Source organism: Nipponia nippon, unplaced genomic scaffold (assembly GCF_047370975.1).
Source record: "Nipponia nippon isolate SJK-2023a ecotype South Korea unplaced genomic scaffold, ASM4737097v1 scaffold_18, whole genome shotgun sequence".
NCBI classification, from domain to species: domain Eukaryota; kingdom Metazoa; phylum Chordata; class Aves; order Pelecaniformes; family Threskiornithidae; genus Nipponia; species Nipponia nippon.
The window spans coordinates 3,310,547-3,333,382 of NW_028262334.1; the positions used below are offsets into that span (position 1 = coordinate 3,310,547).

The 22,836-nt window shown below is 47.4% G+C and overlaps 3 protein-coding genes across 11 annotated transcripts in view; 1 reads left to right on the plus strand and 2 right to left on the minus strand.

Annotated features, from left to right (window-relative positions):
- SETD1B (SET domain containing 1B, histone lysine methyltransferase) overlaps window positions 1-8,051 on the minus strand; it is a 56,218-nt gene extending 48,167 nt beyond the window's left edge. For all 3 annotated transcript variants that reach the window (XR_015704098.1, XR_015704099.1, XM_087754667.1), the window contains exons 1-5: window positions 7,560-8,051; window positions 7,088-7,242; window positions 6,564-6,662; window positions 5,790-6,060; window positions 2,517-2,629 (exon numbers count right to left, since the gene is read on the minus strand). Coding sequence is in view for 1 of the 3 variants with exons in the window: in XM_087754667.1 (XP_087610793.1) it covers window positions 2,517-2,629; window positions 5,790-6,060; window positions 6,564-6,662; window positions 7,088-7,242; window positions 7,560-7,632 (711 nt within the window). In the remaining 2 variants the exon portion in view is untranslated. The remainder of the gene's footprint in view (window positions 1-2,516; window positions 2,630-5,789; window positions 6,061-6,563; window positions 6,663-7,087; window positions 7,243-7,559) is intronic.
- A 522-nt stretch (window positions 8,052-8,573) lies between these two features.
- LOC148056063 (uncharacterized) lies at window positions 8,574-11,570 on the minus strand. The gene is made up of 2 exons (XM_087754670.1): window positions 9,689-11,570; window positions 8,574-8,689 (listed from the first exon to the last, which is right to left on the minus strand). Exon 1 carries the CDS (start codon window positions 11,568-11,570, stop codon window positions 10,665-10,667), a length of 906 nt encoding a protein of 301 aa, XP_087610796.1. The 3' UTR covers window positions 8,574-8,689; window positions 9,689-10,664.
- Window positions 8,688-22,836, plus strand: part of RHOF (ras homolog family member F, filopodia associated) — a 30,250-nt gene continuing 16,101 nt past the window's right edge. Inside the window, exons 1-4 of one of the 7 annotated variants that reach the window (XM_087754673.1) lie at window positions 8,688-8,863; window positions 9,560-9,719; window positions 11,652-11,764; window positions 12,567-13,190. Coding sequence is in view for 1 of the 7 variants with exons in the window: in XM_087754677.1 (XP_087610803.1) it covers window positions 12,540-12,622; window positions 13,004-13,190 (270 nt within the window). In the remaining 6 variants the exon portion in view is untranslated. Of the gene's footprint in view, window positions 8,864-9,559; window positions 9,720-11,390; window positions 11,897-12,299; window positions 13,191-22,836 lie in introns of those variants that run through there. The other 6 variants (XM_087754676.1, XR_015704101.1, XM_087754672.1 and 3 more) reach the window with 6 other exon arrangements.

Genomic DNA, 22,836 nt, shown 5'->3' on the forward strand with positions numbered 1-22,836 from the left:
AAAGCAGATACGACAGCATTCCTTACAAGCTACATCCAAGAGCACCAGGTGAACAGGAACTTGCACAATACTTCTAGCTAAGAGTTTCAGTTTCTATCAACTATGTAAGGCTTGTCTAAATTGCAAATAGGAAAGGTAATTAAGAAAATTCCGAGATATGAAATTACCAATTTAACTTTTTTTGTGAACAAATCAAAACATACAAATCGGCAAACTGCCAGCCTGCAACCAACCTATGCTGCGCGGCTTTGTGTTGGTCCAGCTGAGGGAGCTGACCCACCACCCTCTCTACCAACCATTCACCTGTAACAAGGGAGAAGGCTACAGGTATAAAAAGCACAAAAAGTTCTCAACTGCTAAGAACACATTTTAAACCCCTTCCCAAAGACAAATGCTCAGGTAGAGCACTACTCATTATGGCATTTGAAACTGAAATGCTACAAGCCTACAGAGCAGCCAAGTAATTGCTCTGCAACTCGCTTCACAGGCACATTCAGGGGGTTCCTAGGAGCAGCCCAGCTCCAACTCAGACTCTGCTGAGTCATAACAGTGCCACGCTAATCATCAGCGCCAGAATCAATTTTCCATAATGCAAAGCAAGAGCTCAGTGACAATCCTCCTGGTAGCAAAAGAGGCAGGACTGAGCTCCAACTCCCCAAAAGCACACCGGGATAGCTAACTGGTGAGACTACAGGCTGGCTGCTACTCTCCCAAGTACAAGTAGGTAAAGAGACCCTTAAAACCACCTGTTTGTAACATGCCAGCACCATCAAACCCAGGCTGAGCTCTCACCTGCCTGCTACACTCACACAGGGCTCACCCACTCAATAGTGTGGACTCGCTCTTGGTGTGACCCCTAGAGACCATGACCACATGGACATCAGGAAAGTTTCTTCCTCAACCGTTCTAAAACCCACAGAAAGGGTCAGGAACCAGCCACGTGCTTCCTGCTAAAATCCACATCTCTGCGCCTTTAGTGTAGATGTGATGTGGATTGTTTTTCAGTGGGGTTTGGATATGGCCTGCAGGCAGGGATTGTGGCTCGCAGAACTGTCAGGTCTTTGCTGTTCTGCGTAAGGGGGAAAGCAAATGTCAGTATCTTACTAAACCAGAACAGCAAACAAGCTTGTTGGCAGGTTCTAGTGACAAGAACATGATGCAAACAGTTGAAGTTACCCACAAAGCAATAACTTACGTGGTAATTGGGGAAAAAAATCAATTCAGAATAATAATATAATACATGAACACAATATCCAGAGAAACACTCTTAAAGATAATTACAGCAGGGACTACTTTGGGGGATACCATCAATTAAGTGTTTTGCTGTTAACCCTGAAAAAGGAGTAAGAACAAATCTGTCCATTTTCATTTGAGATGTGCTGTAACCAGCAGAAATTAAAAGCCAGGCTCTGCTCATAGCAGATTCCCAGCAAAATCATTACTTGCCTCCCTCCTGCCTTTAAAAACACCTTGCTGGGAGGTAAGGAAGAATCAGCCTTGTTACAATTTTGTTATGAGGATACTGGGGTTTTGCATTGTTGCTGTTGGGGTGGTTGGTGGGAGAAGAGAAGAATTTTATTTTTCCAGATCAATGGGATTTTCACATTCAATGTACAGCTCTTACCTGTCCTGAAAACATCTGATCACAGAATTAACGAAAATACGGCATTTTAAGAAGTCATAAGAGTGCAGAGATGTAGAGAGAAGAAAAAAAAATAAATCCCTTCCAAATCTTTTTTGAATTTGATGCCTTGAAGTGGGTTCCTAAGCCACAATCAGGAGCCAAAGTATGTTTAGACAAGCTAAGGGGGCTGATGACTTCACACAAACAGGCTTCACTTCCCCCTCGTCCTCTCATCCCAGTGGGGTTCGCAGGGGAGCAGGTAACTGTACAAGGCCATTTACAGAATCATACCCTAAATATCGAGGGACCCCTGGAAGCCCTCTGAAATTCTGTCCACTGCTTTTATTAACAACTGATTCCGGTGACTAATCAAGATTCTAGAAAATTGATGCCACTATTCAAGATTTGACATCTTCCCTCTTTCAGCTTTTAAGCAAGTCTGAAGAACGTATGTGCTAAGGATTACATACTGCAGACTCTAGGCCAAATGTACCATTGTAAATCATTCCCCCTGACTTCAAGGGAATAATCTCATCTCAGGGACAGATCTGATCCAGTCCTCTTAACTGCAGGAATTTCTAACATTAATAGGGCACATACTGCCGGTTCTGTAGGTATTTTTCATTCCGAAAGACAAAAAGCACTTACCACACTATGCAGACACCGGCATACAGATTAGCCACATGCACTGCATTCACAGAAAGTTACATTTGCTACGGCAATTATGAGCAAGTTATATTTAAATGTGAATTAGTAACATCCATTGAAACTATGGCAAGACAAAAAAAACAAAAGCAGCTAAATTCAAAGTGTTAAAACACTAACACTAGTGATGCATTTGTTTGGAATTTTCTAGAAAGTTATTCTTAAAAAAAAGGCCCAGCAAACATACCTGGAGAGTTTCATTCACAGTTGGCGATACATCCTGTTCAGTGCCTACGGGAAGGGTCTGAGGAGTGTAAAGACCATTAACGAGCAGTTCATAGAATCGCATGCGGGTTTCACCTGCGCAGACCACAATGGAAGAGTTGATTAAACAGAAATAACACAGCCTATATAAAAATACATATTCTTGACACCCGCACGACCCTGCTACCACTCCCAGCCTGCTGCATCCGTGCGACAGAGGAGCAGGTATCACCTCTGAGGCTCGTAGGGATCATTTTTAAATGATCTGCGGGGCAAGCGAAGTCAGGCACTCCCTTCTCCAGCCAAGACAAGAAGGTTTCTAAATCCTTCTTCCTCTTCCCAGCTGGCTTGGCAGCTCTGCTCTTTACCACGCTTTCTGGAGAGCAGCAGTTTCCCTTCTCTCCAAAGCGCCAAGCAAATAGCTTGCAGATTTGAGAAGTGAAACTCTCACCCAAGGGACAAGCCTCTGCCAACACCCAGAGCCACTTCAGAAAGCTCTCCCAACACACCTTGCTAGTAGAAACTGGCTGTTATTAATGCAAACATGATGCATGGGAATGCCAAGGACAAAACCGTTAACGCTGCTTTTCTAAAAGGACACCGACTAAGCCTTTTTTTTTTCCCCCTTGGTTTAAGGTGTACTCAGTGGCATCCTTCGAAGAATAAAAGCCAGAGGAGCAAACTGTCCCATATATTGTTACTGAGCCTTAGCTTTTTCATTCCTAAATTCTACAAAGACCTAGCTTCTTAATACTGGATTTTTCATTACTACAAAAACCCCATCCTACTTATTTTGCAGTCTGTAAGAAATCTGTCATCAGCTTCAAAGGCAACAGAATCAGACCCCAACACTGTCTGAATTTTGCTCTGAAAGATAAAGAATACATAGAAAAATGGACAGACCCAGCACCTGAGCCCAGGAAATTAATTCAGGCAAGATCTTCCCTGAAACAGGACTACTTTCATGAGGAAGTCCTGCAGAATCAAACTCCAAACTCCCTGTGAATCACTCCGTGCAATTTGAAAGCAAAGCACCCCTTAGCACGATTCTGCATACTGGAATAACTCATTTATCTTGAATAAATGCTACAGATGAGGTTATTTGGTTATCAAATCTCATTTCACAAAGTCCTGAGCCACATCCTCAACTATGTAAACTGTTTTAGTTCAACTAAAGTCATGATAAAATAGAACTCTTCAAGACAAGAGCTTGAAGACATGCTTGAAATATTAACACACATTGCCCCCCCCATGAGACTACACCACCATGGATATGGAAGTGTTAGGCTTACTTTAAAACTTGCTTTTAAATAAATACAAAGCAATTGTTAGAAAGTTTCATAATGCTTCCTAGATCCCCAATATAATGCAGTAAAAGTTACAATTTCATTTTCAAAGAAATGAATGTGAAATGATTCCTATCTACTTCTCTAATGACAGGTAATGAAAGTGTGTCCATTCTGTAGATGGATAAACTGAGGCAGAGACGTTGCTTTAAACTACCCTGTCTTAGATGAGGAGACTGGATTTATTAGTTCCAGATTCCCAGGCCTCTGCTCTAGCCAGACAGATAAACCGACACTTTTGCTCCTAATATTTGTTTTGCTAGACTATGAAAATCAAGTTAACCAACCTTTCATTCTCTTGCAAAGCTGAATACTAGAAGGAAATGTTGAAAACGACACATATATATTTTAAGAATGTCCTAACCTGCTAATGCTATTTTAGGAATAACATTTTTACTTGATTCTGACAGATTATAGCATCCTGACAGTCTTACTCTTTTAGAATGAAAGAGATGCAACTGTGGAAAAAAATACCTTAGAAGCATACAGCTGGCAAACAAAACAAAAATGCAATTTGAAACTAAGACTTCAATCTTTTCTCCCAAGAAACAGAAGCATAAAACCCCCTCATTTCCCTGATGCGCAGCTAACTTTCTTGAACAGCTGTCTGTTCAAGACTTGCAGAGTAGTTTATAAACGGAGGAGAACAAGGAGGAATGCAGTACAATCAGCTTGTTTAAAATGCCTCTCATTAAGACATTCACCACTTACAAGCCTGCTTTAGCTTACATTATTAAATCTACAAATAGTTAAGTTGGTTTTAAATGTAATTTTTACCTTCAAATTTCAAAGTAAGCAGTGGAAGGAGCCTGTCTGTAAAAATTAATGATACCAGAATTTCAAAGTATACCTATGTAAGGTCAAGCTTAGCTCACAATAGAAAATATACTACTACTACTGTGATGTTTCTTCTAACGGTGATCAGTAATATCAGTAAACGTCCTACTATACCCTTTTACCACGTGTGGCACACCGACTGCAGTATAGGTTGTGCACTAAATTGTTGAAACCCTTTAACCCAGAACAAAAATATCAGCATTTTTAAGAAAATGGTGTTAGCAATGTCCTCTTGCCAAGAAAGAGTGCAGTAAGTCAGTTTTAAACTAGGAATGCCGTGTTTCAGCAACGAAGAAGTAAGAGCGGCAACTGATCTACACCTCCTCAGCTTTAGACATTTTCTAAAATTTGGGCACATTTTAGCAAAGCCTTTCACTAACACGCTTGGAGGAAAGAGAAAAGACAAAGCAGTGAAATGCAATGCTTTCATATTTCCAGAAACTTTATTGGGCTCCCCAGGGCTGGGGTCTGGGGCTGAGAGTCGGTTACCTCCAGGACTTGGAGCTCCTGTCGCTTTAAGAGACAGTCTCACACTTACACACTCGCACACACACTGACAAGTGCTGCGTGTGCACTCTTTTGCTGCCAACCTCGAGTTTGCTGCTAAGTATCAATGAAATGCCAGGCACGAAGAGGAGAGCACCCAGCCCCGCTGCCGCCATCAGAATCCAGAGATTTGGCTCCCAGGAACCCCGAGATTTGCTCCAAAATCCCAAGTTTGCCAAAGCCAGGTGCCACGGGGTCCGGCAGCCCCGGGAGGTGGCCGAGCAGGGCCAGCCTGGGACAGGGAGATGGGGGGCACGGGAGGCCTCAGAGGGCAGGGGACGGGCAGGGTACAGGCAGGGGACGGGCAGGACGGCAGCATTTTGCAAATTACAGGGCTGTCTCCTAGCAACAGACAACACATTTGGCTCCACGTGACTTGCAAAGGCCCCAGAAACCAGACCCGCTCACAGGGGGACAGCAGCACTCCCTTCGTATTTTTAATCGCTGTATTTTTAAAAGCCTGGCGTTTTAAGAGAGGGACGGGCAGGGGCACCACAAACGCATGAGGCCGAAATGTGCCCCCTCACCTTTCGTATCCAGCTCCACGTGGATGATGTTGCCCATGACGGAGGTGTTGTGAAGGTGCTGGACGGCCTCCCGGGCACCCTTGACAGTGGCAAAGATCACTTTGGCGATGCCCAGGTGCTTCTTGTTCTTGGGGTTGTAGAGAATCTCCACCTCTTCCACTTCGCCGTATTTCTTGCACATGTCGGTCAAAAAGTTTTCGCGGATGTTGTCGTTCAGCTTGGCAAAGGTGACCTGCTTGGGAGGCACTGGCCCCACGTAAAATTCATCAATCTGGAAACAGGCATAAGGTGGGGGGTGGATAAAAAATAATCGTCATCGTTAACGAGCGCGGGGGAGGGCGTCAGGATGCCACGGGAGGGAGAGGGTTAAAGCATCCTGCAAACTTTGGGGAAAGAAAACTGCCTCCAAGGCTGTGGGATGAACCCCGGAGCTGAGCAGAGCCTCTGCCGCTGCAGCCATTCATGGAAACCGGCTCCTTCCTGGGCTCAAATATGTATTTTAAGCAGTACTGTCAGCAGAGAGCCCCCTCCGCTGCCCCCCACCCCAGGAGCCCCCAAGACACAGCTCCAAAACCTTCAAGTGATCTCGTTAGACAGATGCATTGATTTCTCGTTAGCTTTAGAGAAGACGATTATTGTTAAACAGTTTGCCAAATAATAATGTTAATAGGAATATGACTGTCATTTAAACGGTCCATTAAACTATTTGGAACTGAAGCTTCACTCCCGGATAAACAAGAATACAGAGCTAAACCCAAAAGTCGGGGGCGGTACCTTGAATTTGGGGACAGACAGCTCCAACTCCTTAGTTTTGGTCCATATTCGCCCTATTCTGGGATCCCTGACACAATCCACAGGAGCGATTCCCGAGTTCTGGGAGGAGGAGGAGGAGGAGAAAAAGCACAAAACCAGCGATATCAGGGCTTGAAATTTAAGACACAAATAAAAGAAAAAATAAACCCCAAGGAAGCACGGTCTGTCTCAAGGGAAGGGGGAAGCGCACACACACACACACACGTGTCAAATTGCAATACTGCTGGGAAATGCACACAGATTGGAAACACAGAAATAAAGCCGCAGGTTTGGGCTCCTGACAGTTGAATACACAGTGTCAGGTGGCGGTAACTTTGGTGGCTGTGCGTGTCCCCCCCAGACCCCCCTCCCACACACATGTGCTACGGCGGGGATTACCACGACCCGGAGGGACCCCCGGCCCCCAAAACGCCGGTAAGACGGAGGCGGGGGGGCGGGGGGGGGGGCACAACACAATGGGGGAAACCCACGACCCCCCCACTCACAGGCATGCTGAAATGTTGCCCATCGTAACGGTAGAGTTTGTGCTGTCCTTTTTTCAGAGCCGGGTCAATAATCAACTTGTAACTTCTCCAATGGTGATTTCTTTTCTCGACAGAAGTGCTGGCTTGCGTGCTGTTCTCCATTCCGTTGATCCAACCTGGACGGGGAGGGGAGGGTGAGAGGAAGGGGGAAGGGAAAAAGAAAAAAAAAAAAAAAACACACACACACGGAAAACCATAAAGTTAAAAAAAAATATTCAACAAAGACCCCTTCTTTTTTTTTTTTTTTAAACGAGCCGCCCGCTCTACACACCCAGGCAGGGAGGAAATCCACCGCCAAGCGAGCCCTAAAATGGGGGAATTGCCAGCCGGGTCCCCCCTCCACCCCAGCCAGACAAGAGGCAGAGAGGGAGGAGGAGGAGAGGAGGAGGAAAAAAAAAGGGAAAAAAAAAAAAATAAAAAGACCCAATCTCACTTGAACTCTGCTTTTTGCCATGATCTTCAGGGTGCTTGGCTTTTTCCCCCGCCTTGATCTCTCGGAAAGACATCGCGCTCGGCGGCCGATCGTCTCCGGGCGGCGAAAGGCGAGCTCCCGTCTCACATGGGGCCGGTTACCGGCGCGGGCTGGCCGCCAGGCTCCTGCCTCCCGTTTTCGCGAGCCACCACATATTGTGTGTGCTCGCTGCTGGCGGCGGCGGCCTCCCACAATTCACCGCTGCGAGCGCCGCGAACGCCTAACCGCCCTCCGCCGCCTGCACATTCACGGCGGCCGCGCCGCGCAGCCCCCGGCCCGCGGCCGCCCGCCGCCGCCCCGCCGCCGCCGAGCGCCGCCGCATGGGCCGCCGCCGGGGTGGGTTTATTTTTTTTTCCTCCCCGCCCCGGGGTTAACGGCATGCGGGGGGGCGAGTGGAATCTGCCCGCTGCATTTACCTTAGCGCAAACTGTTTCTAAACAAGATGGACCTATAGGTGGGACAAGTTGGGTTTTTTTTTTTTTTTTTGGGGGGGTGGGGGGGGAGACTTCGGCGAGCCCGGACCGGGCGGGCGGAGAGCGGAGCCCGCCGCCCTGCTGCGGCGAGGGGGGTGGGGGCACCGCCGTTCAGCGACACACGGCCGGGAGGGGGTGAGGAGGGGAGCAGTTTTGCTTATTAAAGGTCCGGGGCCGGCGGCAGCCAATCAGCGGGGAGCTTCCATTTTGTTTTAGGTATTAAAGGCCGGGCGGCGCGGTCCCCCCGCCGCTCGCCGGGGCGCGGAGCCGGGCGGAGCGCGGCGGGCGCATGGCGCGGCTGCGCTGGGTCCGCGGGGCCGCGGCAGCTCGGTCCGCGGTCGGGCCATTGGCTGGTTAAAGGCAGCGGGGCGGCCGCAGCCAATGGGCGAGCAGCTTCCATGGGGCTTGAGTTATTAGACGGCGGTGTAAAAACATCCTTCAGCAGAGAGCTAAGGAGAGGCCAACAGATCAGGCAGCCATTTTTCTGCAATGGAGCGAAATGGCCAACTGGGCTTTTCCTTTGTTCCAAAAGGGGGATCCGCCATGTGAATCCACACCGTCCGCTTGCGGGGAGCGCTCGGGGTGGTGTCAATGTCTGGCACCGTGCTAGAGGACTCACTGAAGAAGGAAGATTTAAAAAAAAAACAAAAAACAAAAAACCAAACCTTAAAAAAAAAATGCGGATTTTTTTTTTTTTTTTCCCTTATGATTCGGGATCCATCTTTGTCTTGTGTAACTAGGTCACGGCACACCCTATGTCAGCAGTTAACAATTTCGAATGCCAAAAAAAAAGTAAATACATTATTTTTTTGTTGTTGTTGTTTTGGGGGTTTTTAAGCTTTATAGAGCTCTCTAATGACTGAACAATAAATTTTAGAGAGTATTTCCTGTATTAAACACTTGCTTCCTGGCCATTTTTATTAACTCCTTTGGTGCTTGTAAGGTAATGTTTTAAATACAGGCATAGGAATAGTGAATTCTGGCAAAAAAAAGAGGCAATTTTACTATGATAAGCTTTTTTTCTTTCTTTGTTCTTACGTTGTAAGTACCCAATCCATTCTGTCCTTGCTAAGTGTAGTTTTCATGTTAATGTTACTGAAGTCGTCCTTATTGCTAAGCCTTCATTTGCATGTCTTATGTTTTTGTCTGTTTATCTAAACCAATTTATGCTTTTTGAAATATTTTACTTATAAAGCAAAATACCTGGCTAAGAGATGCTTAAAAGTTGTTTGCAACCAGTAAATGTTAACCAGGTGTTTTCACACTAACATGTAAAGCCTAAAACTATTTAGGAGAACATTTTTAGTGTTTGCGTGCTCCGTGGAAAAACACTGAATGTCCTTTTTATGTACAGAGTAAATCTGCCACAGGAAGGTAGATTTAAGCCTCGAGTAGGAGTCCTCGCTGCGTACGGTCAGTCAGCATAGCGGACAACTTTTTCTATAGCTTTTTTTTTTTTTTCCCCCTTTTTCTTTTTTTTGATGCTAGACCACTGCCATACAAAGATCCGTAACTATCTTAACAAGATCCGCTTTGACTTGCAAACTTACGAGAGAAGTGGTGATCCAGAACGTATATATTTATAGCCGTTATTTTAAAAAAGCGTAACAACTTCACCTTCAGAGCTGCATTCAACTATGGTGCGCGGGTAAGTAAACCCTTTTGCCCTTGCAGAGAAACATATAGACCAGGCCTGTGCGGCTAGTGTTATTGTCCTGGGCGGCAAGATCCTAATGGTCGTCTCTAGGAGCGGTGGCGATCTCCTTCTCCTCAGATACATCTAACAGCGTCTCTGAAAACGTCTATTTTTCAGGGAGGGATTTCTTTTTTCTGCACAAAAACGCTTGGTCGTCCGCAGCCCTGCTTTTTTTTTTTTTTTTTTTTTTTTTCCTGCGGAGAGACGCCGTGAATCCATTGCAGGCGTTACGTGGCTGTTAAATTGAACACACACACAAAAAAAAAAAAGAATCTGCCTGCGAACAGTCAGATGTTACTGAGGTTGATTTTAAAAAAGGCGAAAAGGCGGTGGTGGTGGTGGTAGGGATCCCTTACATGTTTTATCCGTCTAATTACAGAAGCTCGGAGAAAAAAAAAAAAGGCAACAAAATGGGGGGGGGGTGTTTTTCAAGACGGTGAGTCTTAATGGCGGATGTCTCACTAAAAAACACTGTAAAATCCTTCATACCGAGAGGCAGTGACTTGGAGAGAGGGGGAAAAAAGGAGGTCTGAAAGTAAATCCAAAATGAGGGAGTTTCCTTCCAAGTGAGGGACCCTTTGCAGCCTGAGTTTTACAGTTGGAGAGCCGTGACGCAGTTGATATTCACAGCAGTTGTGCTTTAGTGCAGCCACCCAGCCCATGAAATGGCCTCCCCGCCGAAGTCTGGTGGTTTTATTATGTGAAAGCCTGCGGAAGCACCGTGTCCCGGGCGCCGGGAAGGGCGGCTGACGGCGGGCAGGGCGCTCCCGGTCGCGCTTCATGTTGTGTGAGAGCAGCCGCCATCATGGCTTCTCCTTCGGCGCCGCGTTCTCCTCAGGGCTGGGGCGGCGGCGAGGCGGGCTCTCCCCCACTGCCTGGCGGCGCTTCGCGTCCCGATCACTGGAGGGAAATGGCCTTTTTTTTGTCTTTTTTTTTTTTTTTTCTCTCCCCTTTCCCGCCCCCCCCTTCCCCCACCGCTTTGTGAGGGGTTGTGGAAAGCGAAGCCGAGGAGGGAGCTGGGCGCCTGGCGGCTTTTTCTCCCCGCGGCTGCCGCTCGCAACATGGCCGCGCTGGGGAGCGCCCTGCAGCAGCGGGAGGCAGCGCTGCGGGCGGCGGGGCTGGCGGCGCTCCAGCCCGGCCGGGGCGGGGGGGGGGGGGGGGAGGCCCGGCCGGGCGGGGAGGACAAAGGCAGCTCGCATAATGCAGGCGAAGCCCTGGGTGCCTATAAATAACGCCGCCCGCCCCTCGCCTTCCTCCCTTCCCCCCGCCGCAGCCTCCCGCTCGCTTGCTTTTATAAACACCAAAAGATGAAAAGTAGCCTAATAGCAGAGGGGGGAAAAAATGAAGAGGAACAAACAAAGCCCTCCCCCCCCCCAAAAAAAAAAAAAAAAAAAAAAAGAACGAACAGGCAGTTGTGGGGGATGGAGGGGGGGACGCCAGGCAAATGAGCAGCCAGCGCTGGCCGCGGGAGGAGCAGGGCGGCGTCGCCAGCCTCCCCGCCTGGAGCGGGCTGCGCTGCGCCCCGCCAACGCGCCGGGGGGAGCGCGGCCGCCGCTCCCCGCCGCTCGTCACATGGCTCTTTGTTGTTTTCCTTCTCCTGCCCCTCCTGGGTTTTCCCCCCCTTCGCCATCGCCCGGCCGCTCGGCGGGGGCAGCCGCTGCCCTGCCTCCTCCCGCCCGCAGCCGGGGAGGGATGGCCCGGCCCGGTCCGGCCCGGCCGGCCTGCAGCGCCGAGCTCCCCGGGCCCGCAGCCGGGGCTGGGCTGGCGCGGAGCCGGCTGCCGTGCTGCAGTGCGAGCCGCCATGGCCGTCTGAGGTGTTACATGTGCCTTTTTTTTTGTTTGTTTCTTTCTTTTTTTTTTTTTTTTTTTCTTTTTCCCGAGCAGATTTTCCTGCAGCTCGCTCTGGGTGGAGGCGCGGGGGTTGTTTCGGCGCCTCACAAGCCTCGCTGTGCTCTGCGGGGAGTTGTACCTTGGGCTCCACTGCAGACCCACATTAGGTGAGCTAGGAAAGCCTGGCTTGAGCAACCACTTCAGAGGGCAGGACAGGGAGGAAAAGCAAACACTTGTAGAGAGGTGGCCTCCCTGGTAAGGCTAGAGCAGGACCCTGCGGACCCTGTGGGAGGGAGAAGGTAAGTGGCTGCTTGGCAGAGGCTGCCTGCGGGAGCGGCAGGTGCGGGGCAGGGTGCGCCCTGCCCGCCCGTTCCTGCGGCTCAGGACCAGCCGCTCCGTGGGTTTGTAAAACCCGTGCTGCGGTATGTGCTGAGGCTCAGGGGTGTTTTCCTGCGAGGGAGCAGGCTGCTGCCGCGAAGGAGGCACCGCAGCCTGCGCCTTTCGCAACGACGCGAGGGCTGAGGCTCATCTCTTCATTCCTTGTCCCCCCCCCCCCCCCCGTCCTCCGTCCTCACCGGGTCAGGCTCTGTCGAGAACAAGCGACAAACCGTCCGCACAAAACAGAACACGTTTCCATGGCGGGGGGGGGGGGGGGGGGGGGAAGGAAAAAAAAAAAAACCCAAAACCAACAAAAACGTTCTCCGCACTGCCAGGCTGGCTTTAAAACGCCGCCTCTGCGCTGTGTGTGGCGCCTGGAGCCACGGCGGTGCGCGGCCGCCGGACCCTCGCTCGGTCCCTGCGAGCCGCGCCTTGCCCGGCCAGACCCTCCTTCGCCTGGCCCTGCTCCTCCGGCAGCCTGCCTGCCTGCCACTGCTTTAAATAATAGTCTGCTAATAAACCTGGAAGAGGCGGTGACGTTATTCTTAGCTAAACGCCATTAAAATGCTCCTCTGCTGTGTCTCGGTGGAGGTGAAAAGCATTTTAGCTTCCTGGAAATGGCCGAAACCGGCGACGTGGAGATCAAAGTACGGCGCAGATCTGTTCGTGGGTTTGCAGGGGTTGTTTGAGCGGTGATGAAAGCGGTTCTGCAGCTCGCATCAGAATGAGTTAAGTCAGCACGTGAAGTGATTTAAAAAAAGAGCAGATTTAAACGGCATCGGCTATTAGCTTTCTTGGGATTTAAAATCTCTGTTTAAATAGATATTTGGATATTGGTAATCTCTGCATTTAAACCTTAACGTTGGTCTGTTTAACCCTGAAGCAAGCTAGCTCTGCCTAACACAGGCTTTGAGACGATTCAGCCAGACCATAATACTGTGGGAGCTTAGACAGCTTTGTCTGTACTTGCACCTCTCTGCGCATTTTTCCAGGACTATGATCTTTGTCTGCAATTAATCATTGTTCAGGACGGCCGTTCCCGATGGCAGAATCCATGAACTGCTCCAGCTGGGAGAGGTCCTAAAGCGTGCGCCTGGCGCCGCGTACGTGCGAACCAGGGCCAGAAACTGCTGGGGCAGCAGGCGTTGTACCGCGAGCCCGCCGTGCGGACCCAGCGAATGCTGTGGGTCCTCAGCACTTCTGGAAATTGTTTTTGTAAGTCTGAGCTGAAAATTTATTTCCGTTTTTAGAGTTTCTAAATGACTGTCATGTTCAATGTAGTTTAAAAGTCACCAAGGCAGTTGAGACCGGTTGCACTCCCGGAGTGGGTGGTTTCATGGCTGAACCTCGTATCTGAAAAGCTAAATGTTCTGGTACGGCGTGTTTAAATCCCAGAAAGGTCAAACCAGACTTTCATACTTCAGTTAGATTGACCCTGGTTTACTGTGTGAGACTCTTTAGAGAAAGAAAGAGATCTTTCAGGGGAAAGGGGAAAAAAAAAAAGATTTTTTTTTTTCTTTGAACAGCTTGTGGTGACTCTACACACATTCTTGAAGCAAAGGGGTTTGTTCTTGCCCACAGCGTCCCTCCCCTGCATTGTTGAGTGGAAAACTCATGCTAATTATTTCACTGTCTGTTATCAATAAGAAGTGATTTAATTTCTTTGGCAAAGTGTTGCAACAAGAGCAAATTAGATTGAGAGGCGAAGTGAAATAAAAAATATGCAGCTGTTCTGCCAAACAATGATCGTGACTGTTTACAACATTTTGTTTTAGACTGGCTTGTACACAGAATCCTTTATATTGAAGGTTTTCATGTCACAATCCACTGCTTGTGCAAGGAAACTAGATTAATAGATTATAAAGGACAAAAGAGACCTAGGTTCATCTGGTTTGACTTCCTGCATTATGCAGGTCGTAAGATTTTTGTGACTTTGTTGCTTTTTCTCATTTGAAAGAATTTAACTACAGCATACCTGCATCTTAGAAAAACATCAGATTTTCATTTTAAAATGGGCTGTGAGAGAGAGCAAAATAAGAGTTAGTAAATTGTTTCCATCAAACTCTACCTGACAGGCTAGAAATCAAAATACCTTTTTAAACTTGTCTAGTTTCTGCTTTCAGTTTCTGGATGTTGCTGTATCTCAGTCCGCTTGACGGAGGAATGCTCCATTACCAGATTTCCATCCCCGTGTAGCTGTGTACGGGCTGATCAGCTGAGCATTTAACACTCCCGTTGCAGACGTGCAGAGCTCCCCCTCAGGTCCATCTCACGATCTTGTAACCGTTCCTGTCGCGGTTCCCTGTGAACACTCCAGTTCTTCACCATTTTGATCTCGGCAGAAGGGGACAGAGCGATCAGCGGTGATCGTACCCGTGCCAGCGGCCCTCCTGGCTGAGATGTCTCTGTTAGGCATCCGGGGATTACACCAGCCCATGTTCAGCTGGTGTCCCAGCACGGCTCCTAAAATACTCTCAGATCTGCTCCTTCTTGGGATGGCATCCCGTCCTGTTGGTTTGTGCTCGTTGTTCTGTGTGTATGGCTTTACACTTGGCCCTCTTGAAAAGGAGAAGTCCTTAGACAGCATTGTTGCTTGCAATGGGTTTTTCTTTTTTAATACCCCCTCCTGCTACTGTTGTCACCTCCAAACTTGATTGGTAATGATTTTATATTTTCTTCCAGATAAACAACTGCTTCTGTCTCCACTGTAGGAGTTTCCTGGTTCCGGGTGTGTATACACCTCAGTCCTGTCAATATTGTGTCAGGAGGAGGTCTGGATGTACACCATCCTCTTGCCACACCCCAGTTTCATGGGAAGAAAGCCCAGTTTAGGAGCTGGAAGGGAGCCAGGAGGCACACTGCAGCATTTGCCTGCCCTGGTGTCTATAACATAGCCATTAAATAATGTAGGGCCCAAACCAGGTAGTTGCCCGACCCATAAAAGAAGGGTGACAGCTCTAGGACACAGTGGTTACAACTGCATTTTGAGACCTTCCTGTTCGACTGATTCTAATCCATTTGATTATGCCTTCTTGCTCTTAATTCTCCTACTCATAATCACATAAATGCTTCACAGGGGTTGAAGTATGGCACATCAGCCCTCTTGCAGAAACCTCCTACTAGTGCTATTACCATTTACCACCGAACCTTGCAATTTCCTAAAACAGTTTCTCTCTCAGCAGCTAAACTCATGAAGCTTTGTCTCCCATGGATTTGTATCCATAAATGCCCCCTGACAAATCTTCCAGCTCTTTCCCGGACTTGCTTGTCCTGTCTGGCTGACCAAGGGGTAACGTGCTGGCTGGGAGCCCCCCGGGGCCAGCCAGGCAGCGGTGCTGCCCCTTGGTGTGGGCAAGGGCTGAGTTCTGCCTGCTTTTCCCTGAGACCGAGGTGGTGCCTCTACTACCTGCCCTACTCAGCTGTTCATTCGGGACCTAAATACGTTTGGGACTTCTTCCCCACTGCCAAATTTGATTGAGATTGGAGGAAGGAGAGGAAAAAGGACATAGAACAACACGGTCACATTAGACTCTTACTTTTAGGAAACCAGGCTAAGAATATCAAAGGACTATTGAGTAGGAATATGGACAGGGTATTTGCCCGTTCATTTTTTTTTGCCATGAAATTTTTCATTTCTTCCTAAGAACAGCAGATGATCTGTCTAGGGAATTTCTCCGCCAAAATAAGCAACCTCCTGACAGATTTCACCCGTGTCGCAGCATGCTCTGAGGATGCATGGGATGTAAGCACTGAACAATGACAGGGAATCACTAGTCTGCTCGTTGTTTGGCTGCCTGGGTGCAAAGAGATGTATGGTGATACCCAGCAGTGGAACAAACATTTGTTTTGCTTAAGAGCCATATAACTTTTGATGGACATGTTGGATATTTGCCAGGGCTGGGTTTTTTGGTTTCTTTTTAAACTGTATCTGTTCATTTTATTTCTGCTAGTAGTATGACAAAGCCACCTCTGTAAGATAGGTAGTGAGTGCTTTCAGAGATCTAATCATTCTTGAGCGATAAAGGAATAAAAGGAATAAAGAAGCTGTTTCAACACCTGACTTGCAGAATGTTCTCTGTTGCTTCTTACCTATTGAAAGGCAGCTGCTATTGAAACGCTATGATCCCATCAGAATGTGCAAACGGTTATTTTTTAGAATACTTACAAGCTTATAAAAATTGTGAAATAAATCAAGAAGGTTGGCAACTCTAATCAACATTCTAAAACCATCAAATTACTAAGCATTTCAGTTCAGTGCTTCATGGCCTAAACAGTAGAGTTTTACCAAAAAAAGAAAAAAAGAATGAGAAGAATGTACCATTTAAAGAATTCGGGCACTCACAGACCTTGCATCAAAAGGAAATGAAGATACTGATAAGTAACCTAGGAGGATATTTATGCATTAAAATACTTGTGTATCTGGACACCTATCATAAAACAGTCTGGGTGCGATGGTAGCTGGAGACCTGTGAGCCTTTTTAACGCATGCAGTGCATACAGGGAACATTCTGATTATAACTGATGGAGTATAAAATGTTGCAGCCAGAAAAGTGATGACAAAGATCAAATGGAATGAGTTTAGCTTACAAATCGGAGCAGTTTCTTCTAACTGGTGTGATGCAGACAACGTACAACACAAGACCAAGACAGTTCTGGCCTTGATATTGTCACCATTGCTCTCAAATCTGCAGTTAAGGATCCCCATCTTGATTTATTTTTTGACAGGACAGTTGGGAGTGCCCCAGCTGGCCCACTAAGCCACAGTTTTCAGCCGAGTGGGCCAGAACGCGCAGAATTAGCGAAGGCTGTGCCATCCATCGCCTTTCTGCGCTGCTGCATAACAGCAGCTCCCAGTTGCTAAGCAGCTGCAGAGCCGTCTTTGCCTTCGCTACCAATCAGCTGTACTACGGGAGCAACATGGGTTCCCCTTGATCGGCAGAGAGGAGCCGGCAGCATGAAAACGGGAGCAGTGGCCATAGCAAAATTGTTCCTTTTCTGGCTGGCTGATGGGCCCCCTGGCAAAAACGCTGGAGTGAAGCGAAGGGACGCTTGATGGCCCAGAAGCAGGGGGTGGCGGGGAGGGGAGAGAGAGAGCCAGCATATGTGCACAGCGGAGGTTACAAAGACAGCAGATCTTAGCAGAGCAGGGGGCACGCACCGAGGAGAAAGAAATGGGAGAGAGGCCAAATGCACAGTTCGGAATAAAAAAACCCCAGGAGGAGAGTGCGGCATATGGAGAGGGGAAATAAAGCAGAACTTGCACAGCCTGCGAATAATTGAATAGAAAATACAGGAAGAGAGGGAAGGAGCTTGATTCATTACTGCCCTTCACCTTGTGGAGACAGCTACGCCCGGGAAGAGGAGGTGTGGAATACAACAGCATCTTTCATGTTTCACAGTGAACTGTAGGTTTTACATTTCAGCCCCTGCCATTTGTGGTTTTCTCACTGCATAGCCCCTGCCTTTTGTTTAGACTCGATTCCTGCAGGCTCTGTTCTTATCTTTGCCTAGTTTCTAATTTATTTTCGTACTTGCTTTAGCCTTTTTGTTTTTTCAAGGTAAGTCTTAAAATACCTTTTCCAGGTACTTCAATTGTTCTAACCTTCAAGAGGGCAGGCCTTTCTGATTCCTAGGTGAAGTTAGTTTCCACTAAATCCACGAAGCCATCGCTGCTTTTCTCCCCTTCTCTCTTCCGGGAGCTGCTGATGGAGGACAGGGTTCCCTTTACTTCTGACACCTTCCCCTGCACATTGTCTTTCCTTTTCCCTGCGCAATGCCTGCCAGCAGTCCGGGAAGACTTGCAGCTACCAGCGTGCAGAAAGTGGTTCCTGTGGCAGTAAATTATCACAAACGTCTGACGTGTTGCATAAGGGGGGTAAAAAAGTGTCACGAACATCTGGGGGGGGGGGTTGTGACCAAAAGGGATTCTAGTTCCACCACCGCTCAGCTGCCCACATGAAAAAATACTTTATGGTCTCAGCACCTAACAGGCAATTGGCTGCGTAATAGGAAATGCCAGTAGAGCTGGCAGGGAAGCGGGGGAGCTATATGTTCCTCTCTCCGGCTCCTCCAGACGGAGGATTGAGGGGCACATTTGCACAGGAGGGTGGGGAGAGGAATTAAAGCTCGTGCAGCTGTTGCCCTCCTCCATGGCCAGCTCCGGCTTGCTCGGAGGCCTGTTGACTGAGAACACTTCTCCCCAGGTCCAAAAATGAGTCCTAAAAGGAATACGGAGGTGCCCACCCAGATCTACAGTGGAAGGGACTTGCTATGGGCTCTGTGTCTGTGTGTATTTCAAGCCAATAAAAAACTTGACAAATATGCAGCCAGATGTGTTTCGTACTTGGAAGATTTTCGTCTGAGATGTCTGATTCAGAGGGATGCTATATTTGCTTCCTTCTCCCATTTGTCTGGAGTCCCGTATCTTTGAACAGGCACTGTCTATAATATTGTTAGACTCCTAAGACCACTAAAGGTCTAGGGGCGCTGGTATTTTACAAGCAGATGCAGCTGCCTTTCACACAGGGGCATTTTTAGCATTATGAGAGATGTAAGTTTAATTACAGTGGTTTTAACCAGGAAGTCTCTCCGCCTTAAGAAATGAGAGCTACTATGTTAATCCCAGTAAGCAACTGGGAACTTGACAGCATGCCCGTTGTTACAGCGAGAGTCAGGAAGGGTGAAATGTGTGTAGGAAGGGAGAAACGCACAGGAAACATGCCATCAAGGACAGCGGTGTCGAGCTCACACAGGGCAACGTGCCAGTCCGCGTTTGATGACCCGTGGGCTGGAGCAGCGCTGGCAGGTTGCTGCCCTCTACGTGCCTGCGCACACCAGACCACGCCACCACTGCGATTGCTCCAACACCTTCCCGACCCGCTCCGGCGGCTCGCAGCGAGGACCTCCAGCCTGGCCACTCTGCACTGTCAACTCGTCCAGCTCCCACAAGCATGGCACAGGCCAAAAATCACAGCTCTAAAGCAAACATGACACAATTACAATTGAGTTTATTTCCAGCGCCTCAAGTTATTAATTAGCCGTTGAGCGTTGCTGTTTCTTCACAGCGTTTGCTCTGGCCAGGTTAATGGCTACTCTCAGGTTTGAGAGAAACTCAGTCTGGGCCTGTCCTTTGTCTAGGGATGCTCCGACAAGCCGCAAACCTCTCTGGCTCCTGCCAAACCTCCATCCCTATGTATGAGCTTCTTCCCAGCCAGAGAACGACAGAGCAAGTGCTTCCTGCTTAGCTCTCCCCGTACATCTAGCACTCAACAAAAAACAGGCAGGAATTACAGTGTCTCCCGTAGGTATATAAACAGAGGATTTTATCATCTCTTCAGTCTGCAGTTGCTGCCTTCCTGTAGGAAGTTTGCACAAATATCGGAGGGGAAGACGCGAACTTCACACATTAACTGCCCTTTAATGCCGATGCCATACATTACTCAGCAAAAGCCTGCCTGTATTTCATCCACAATCCTTTCTCTTATAGCCTACTTTTCCATCCTTTTTTCTCCTCCTATGAATATTCCCAGTTTCCCCACATTCTTGTCCAAAAGGTTTGAGAGCTTTCTGCCTGGGCCAGGTGCAAGAGCGATGGCTATTGCATAGCCAACGCAGCCATGCAAAGCCTGACTCTTCTAATGGCTCTGAAAAACACACGCTTTCTCAGGTTGCATTGTAGCTCACATCTTGGAAAGCATATTTAGCAAGCCAAACCTGGGATCATCTAAACTTGAGGTTCTCCAAAGCCTCACAAAAAAGTACAACTCCACACATTTCAGGATTAATGGCATCTATTAACCAACTTCTGGGGACTGTAACCCAGATTTGGCCATCCACAGTGGCTTCACCTACTCCATACTTACCCCTGCTGCATAAACTAAAGAACCTGAATGCAACTCCTGCTCTGGTGCTGTGGTCATCCTAATTAACATACACTCCTACTGGTCTCAGTCCTCCCTTGTCTCTAAACCAGCAAGTACATTAAAACAAAATCTCTATTTACCAGGAATTACCTACTTTGGGAATGAGAGAAGAAGGGAAAAATAAGCTGAAGAAAGCAGATACTGCAGAGGGCACTCTTATTTTGAAAAAAAAATAACATCTCGGTGCCTGCTAGATCAGGTGGAGTGTTGGGTAATGGAAACACAGGAAGGCATAAGCCAGAGGGATTTTAGGGGTGTATATTAGAGAGAGGCGTTGGATATTGGGTAAAGACGCATTGTGTTGCAAGGAAAGCTATTTACAGCCTCTTTCCCTACATTTCCCAAAATTACTTCCTGATGGGATTATTCTCTGCTGCAGATCTAGATGCAGAAAATTTCATGCAGATCTGTAGCAGAGACCTGTGCGCTCATTCAGCTCTCACTGCGCATCACTCCTGAACTCACTGCTTCTGGCTGTTCCCCTGGTAAAACCAACCTCAGCTACCAACACAAACACAACCTGCAGATCTCGCCTGAAACAAGGCATTTTGCATCCCTCTCTCTCCGGCGAATCTCCAGACTCACTGTCGAGCACAGAGGAAGAGGATGAGATCCAGCACCAGTGGGATAGCTCTGCCAGCCTGTGTTGACAAATTCCTCCCCATCGCTCAGGGAAGCTGTGCCAGCACATCTGGGAGACACACATATCGCCCAGATCCGCGGGGGCAGAGTTATGGTGGTGTTGGCAGGCGCTTGCTTGTTCATTTCATGCTTTTCAGAGATCAGTCATTGTGTTTGATGTTCCAGAAAAGCATAGGATGATCTTAACGTTGTGTTACCCATTTTTTACAAGAGAACTTGGCTTGAGAATTCACACTTCAGTGAGGAACAGAAACTTAAAACTGCCCCTAAGCACCTACTGTGTCAGGCTGAGGCATTACCATGTTGATTTACACACTCTTCAAATTTGTAAAGTGGAGGGGTTTTTCCCCCACAACTGCAAGGCCAAGAACTCAGTTTCTAACGAAAGGTGAGATTCAAAATACGGCACGTTGGCCATGCGTACAGCAGGTAGGCCGTATTTGGCCCACATAGTTGGCACCCCTGATTTAAAGCATACCAGAGAAAATAACCCAAGAAACAGTATGGGTTCCCTATAAACAGCTGCTCGCTAGGTAGCAGTCAGTGTGTGGTTTATGAACAAAATCTGTCCAAACTACATCAAAGTGCCTGAGTATTCGCTGCCTGATTTTGCTGAGTTGTGTGTCTAATTTCGCTAACACCTCCTGTTGCAGACCGTTGTCCTGTTTTCTTTCATAGCCCTCTGAACTCTATGGTAGCATTTGGACAGATTTTATGTAGAGTTTATTGAAAGATTTTTGCACTGATTTAGTGCCTGGGCTACTTCAGCCAAGTGAAACAGGAACTATATTCCTAAGGCATGAAAAGGCAGAAAGGAAATTTTCTTATTGAAATATAATTTTTCCACATTACTTAATAGTCTAGAAAGTTAATACCTTTCTGGCAGCACTTCCCACTGGGAAAAAAAATACGGTTCCTGCTCAGCCAAACAACAATGTAATAATGTTTTAGGTTGCGTTAAACGTCTTAGAAACTGGCAGGTGTCACAGCCACCTTGCCTTCAGTGAAAAAGGCAATTGAGAGCCCTTATGAAACAAGGGATTTACATCAGTAGGGGCTACTACACAAAAAACAGGCACATGGCAAGGTCTGAATAGATGGTGAATCATGTGGCCCAAGGGATCTTTCGGGGTGGGGGCGTGTGTGTAAAATATCAGGCCATGAGGACCAGATGGTGGAGCTCTGCATGTGCAAGAGAAACAGCGAGAAACACTACAGAAATGGATACCGAGAAGCAGCTGAAAGTCAAGGAGACAGAGCTTTGATTTTGAAAAAAGATATTTCCAGGGTTGCGTGCGGGTCGAAAGAGGCTTGGGATTGTGAGCAAAAACACAACTGTGAAAAGAAAATTGTACAGTGGTTCTGTAAATAAATTGAATTACCTTGCGTATATACCGAGCTTTGTCATAGGCTTCTCCTCTTAACACTGATACTGTCACCCATAACTTCTTTGTGCGTGCACGGTACAGTTCAGCTCTCCTACATTACAGTTTCCCCTTCCCTATCTGCCCTGCCAGTTCACGCGCAATTCCATGGGGCAGAGATTGTTCTTCAGTAAGGGTCTGTGCGCATGACAAACAATTGTTGCCCTTGTGTAACATCTGAAATTTATCAGAAATTCACTCTACTTACATGATAAGTCCCATTCTTTAGGGTCTGTCTTTCCTATTGTAAACTCTTCAGGGCGTTGTCTTTTGCTCTGTATGTACATGCTGTAGTGGGAATTCATCGCTGAAGACACAAATAATTAATATCACTGGTAACGTTCAAAAATAAATCTTTAAGGCTCTGTCTTGTTATGCACATTCTTAACTAAGTTTATGGATATTTCCTTTGACATAAATGGGGCTACTTGTTCTTATTGTTAATTTTATGTTTAAGTCTTTGTAAAGCTGGCATCTGTATTATCAAGAAGGAAATTTTTTAGTGTATTTCAAAAATGTGGTTCTGAAGACATTTAGGAAGAACATGTCCCCATTCTTGTGTAGTTTGTATTACCATATAAACTCATAATATGAGTATACAGCAGATGGCGTCTGCTGTTACTCCTCTCTGCAATTGAGGCTACAAGGAAGTACCAGTAGTCTGAGACCTTGCTGGTTAGCTAAAATGGTTGTATTTTATATTAGAAATATTATTCCAAGTCATGCTTATTATCCTAAGGGCACGCACTATGATAGAGCTTAAGTGATCGGAAACGTAAAACTTTGACAGTATTCGGAGCTCCTCCAAATGGAAGAACATAGCTAACCAGAATATTCTGTCAAATCTGTTAACATATTTACTATTTAAAACAG

Coding starts and splice junctions, on each gene's coding strand:
- LOC148056063 (XM_087754670.1), bottom strand. CDS start 11,570: ATGGCGGCTCGCACTGCAGCACGGCAGCCGGCTCCGCGCCAGCCCAGC.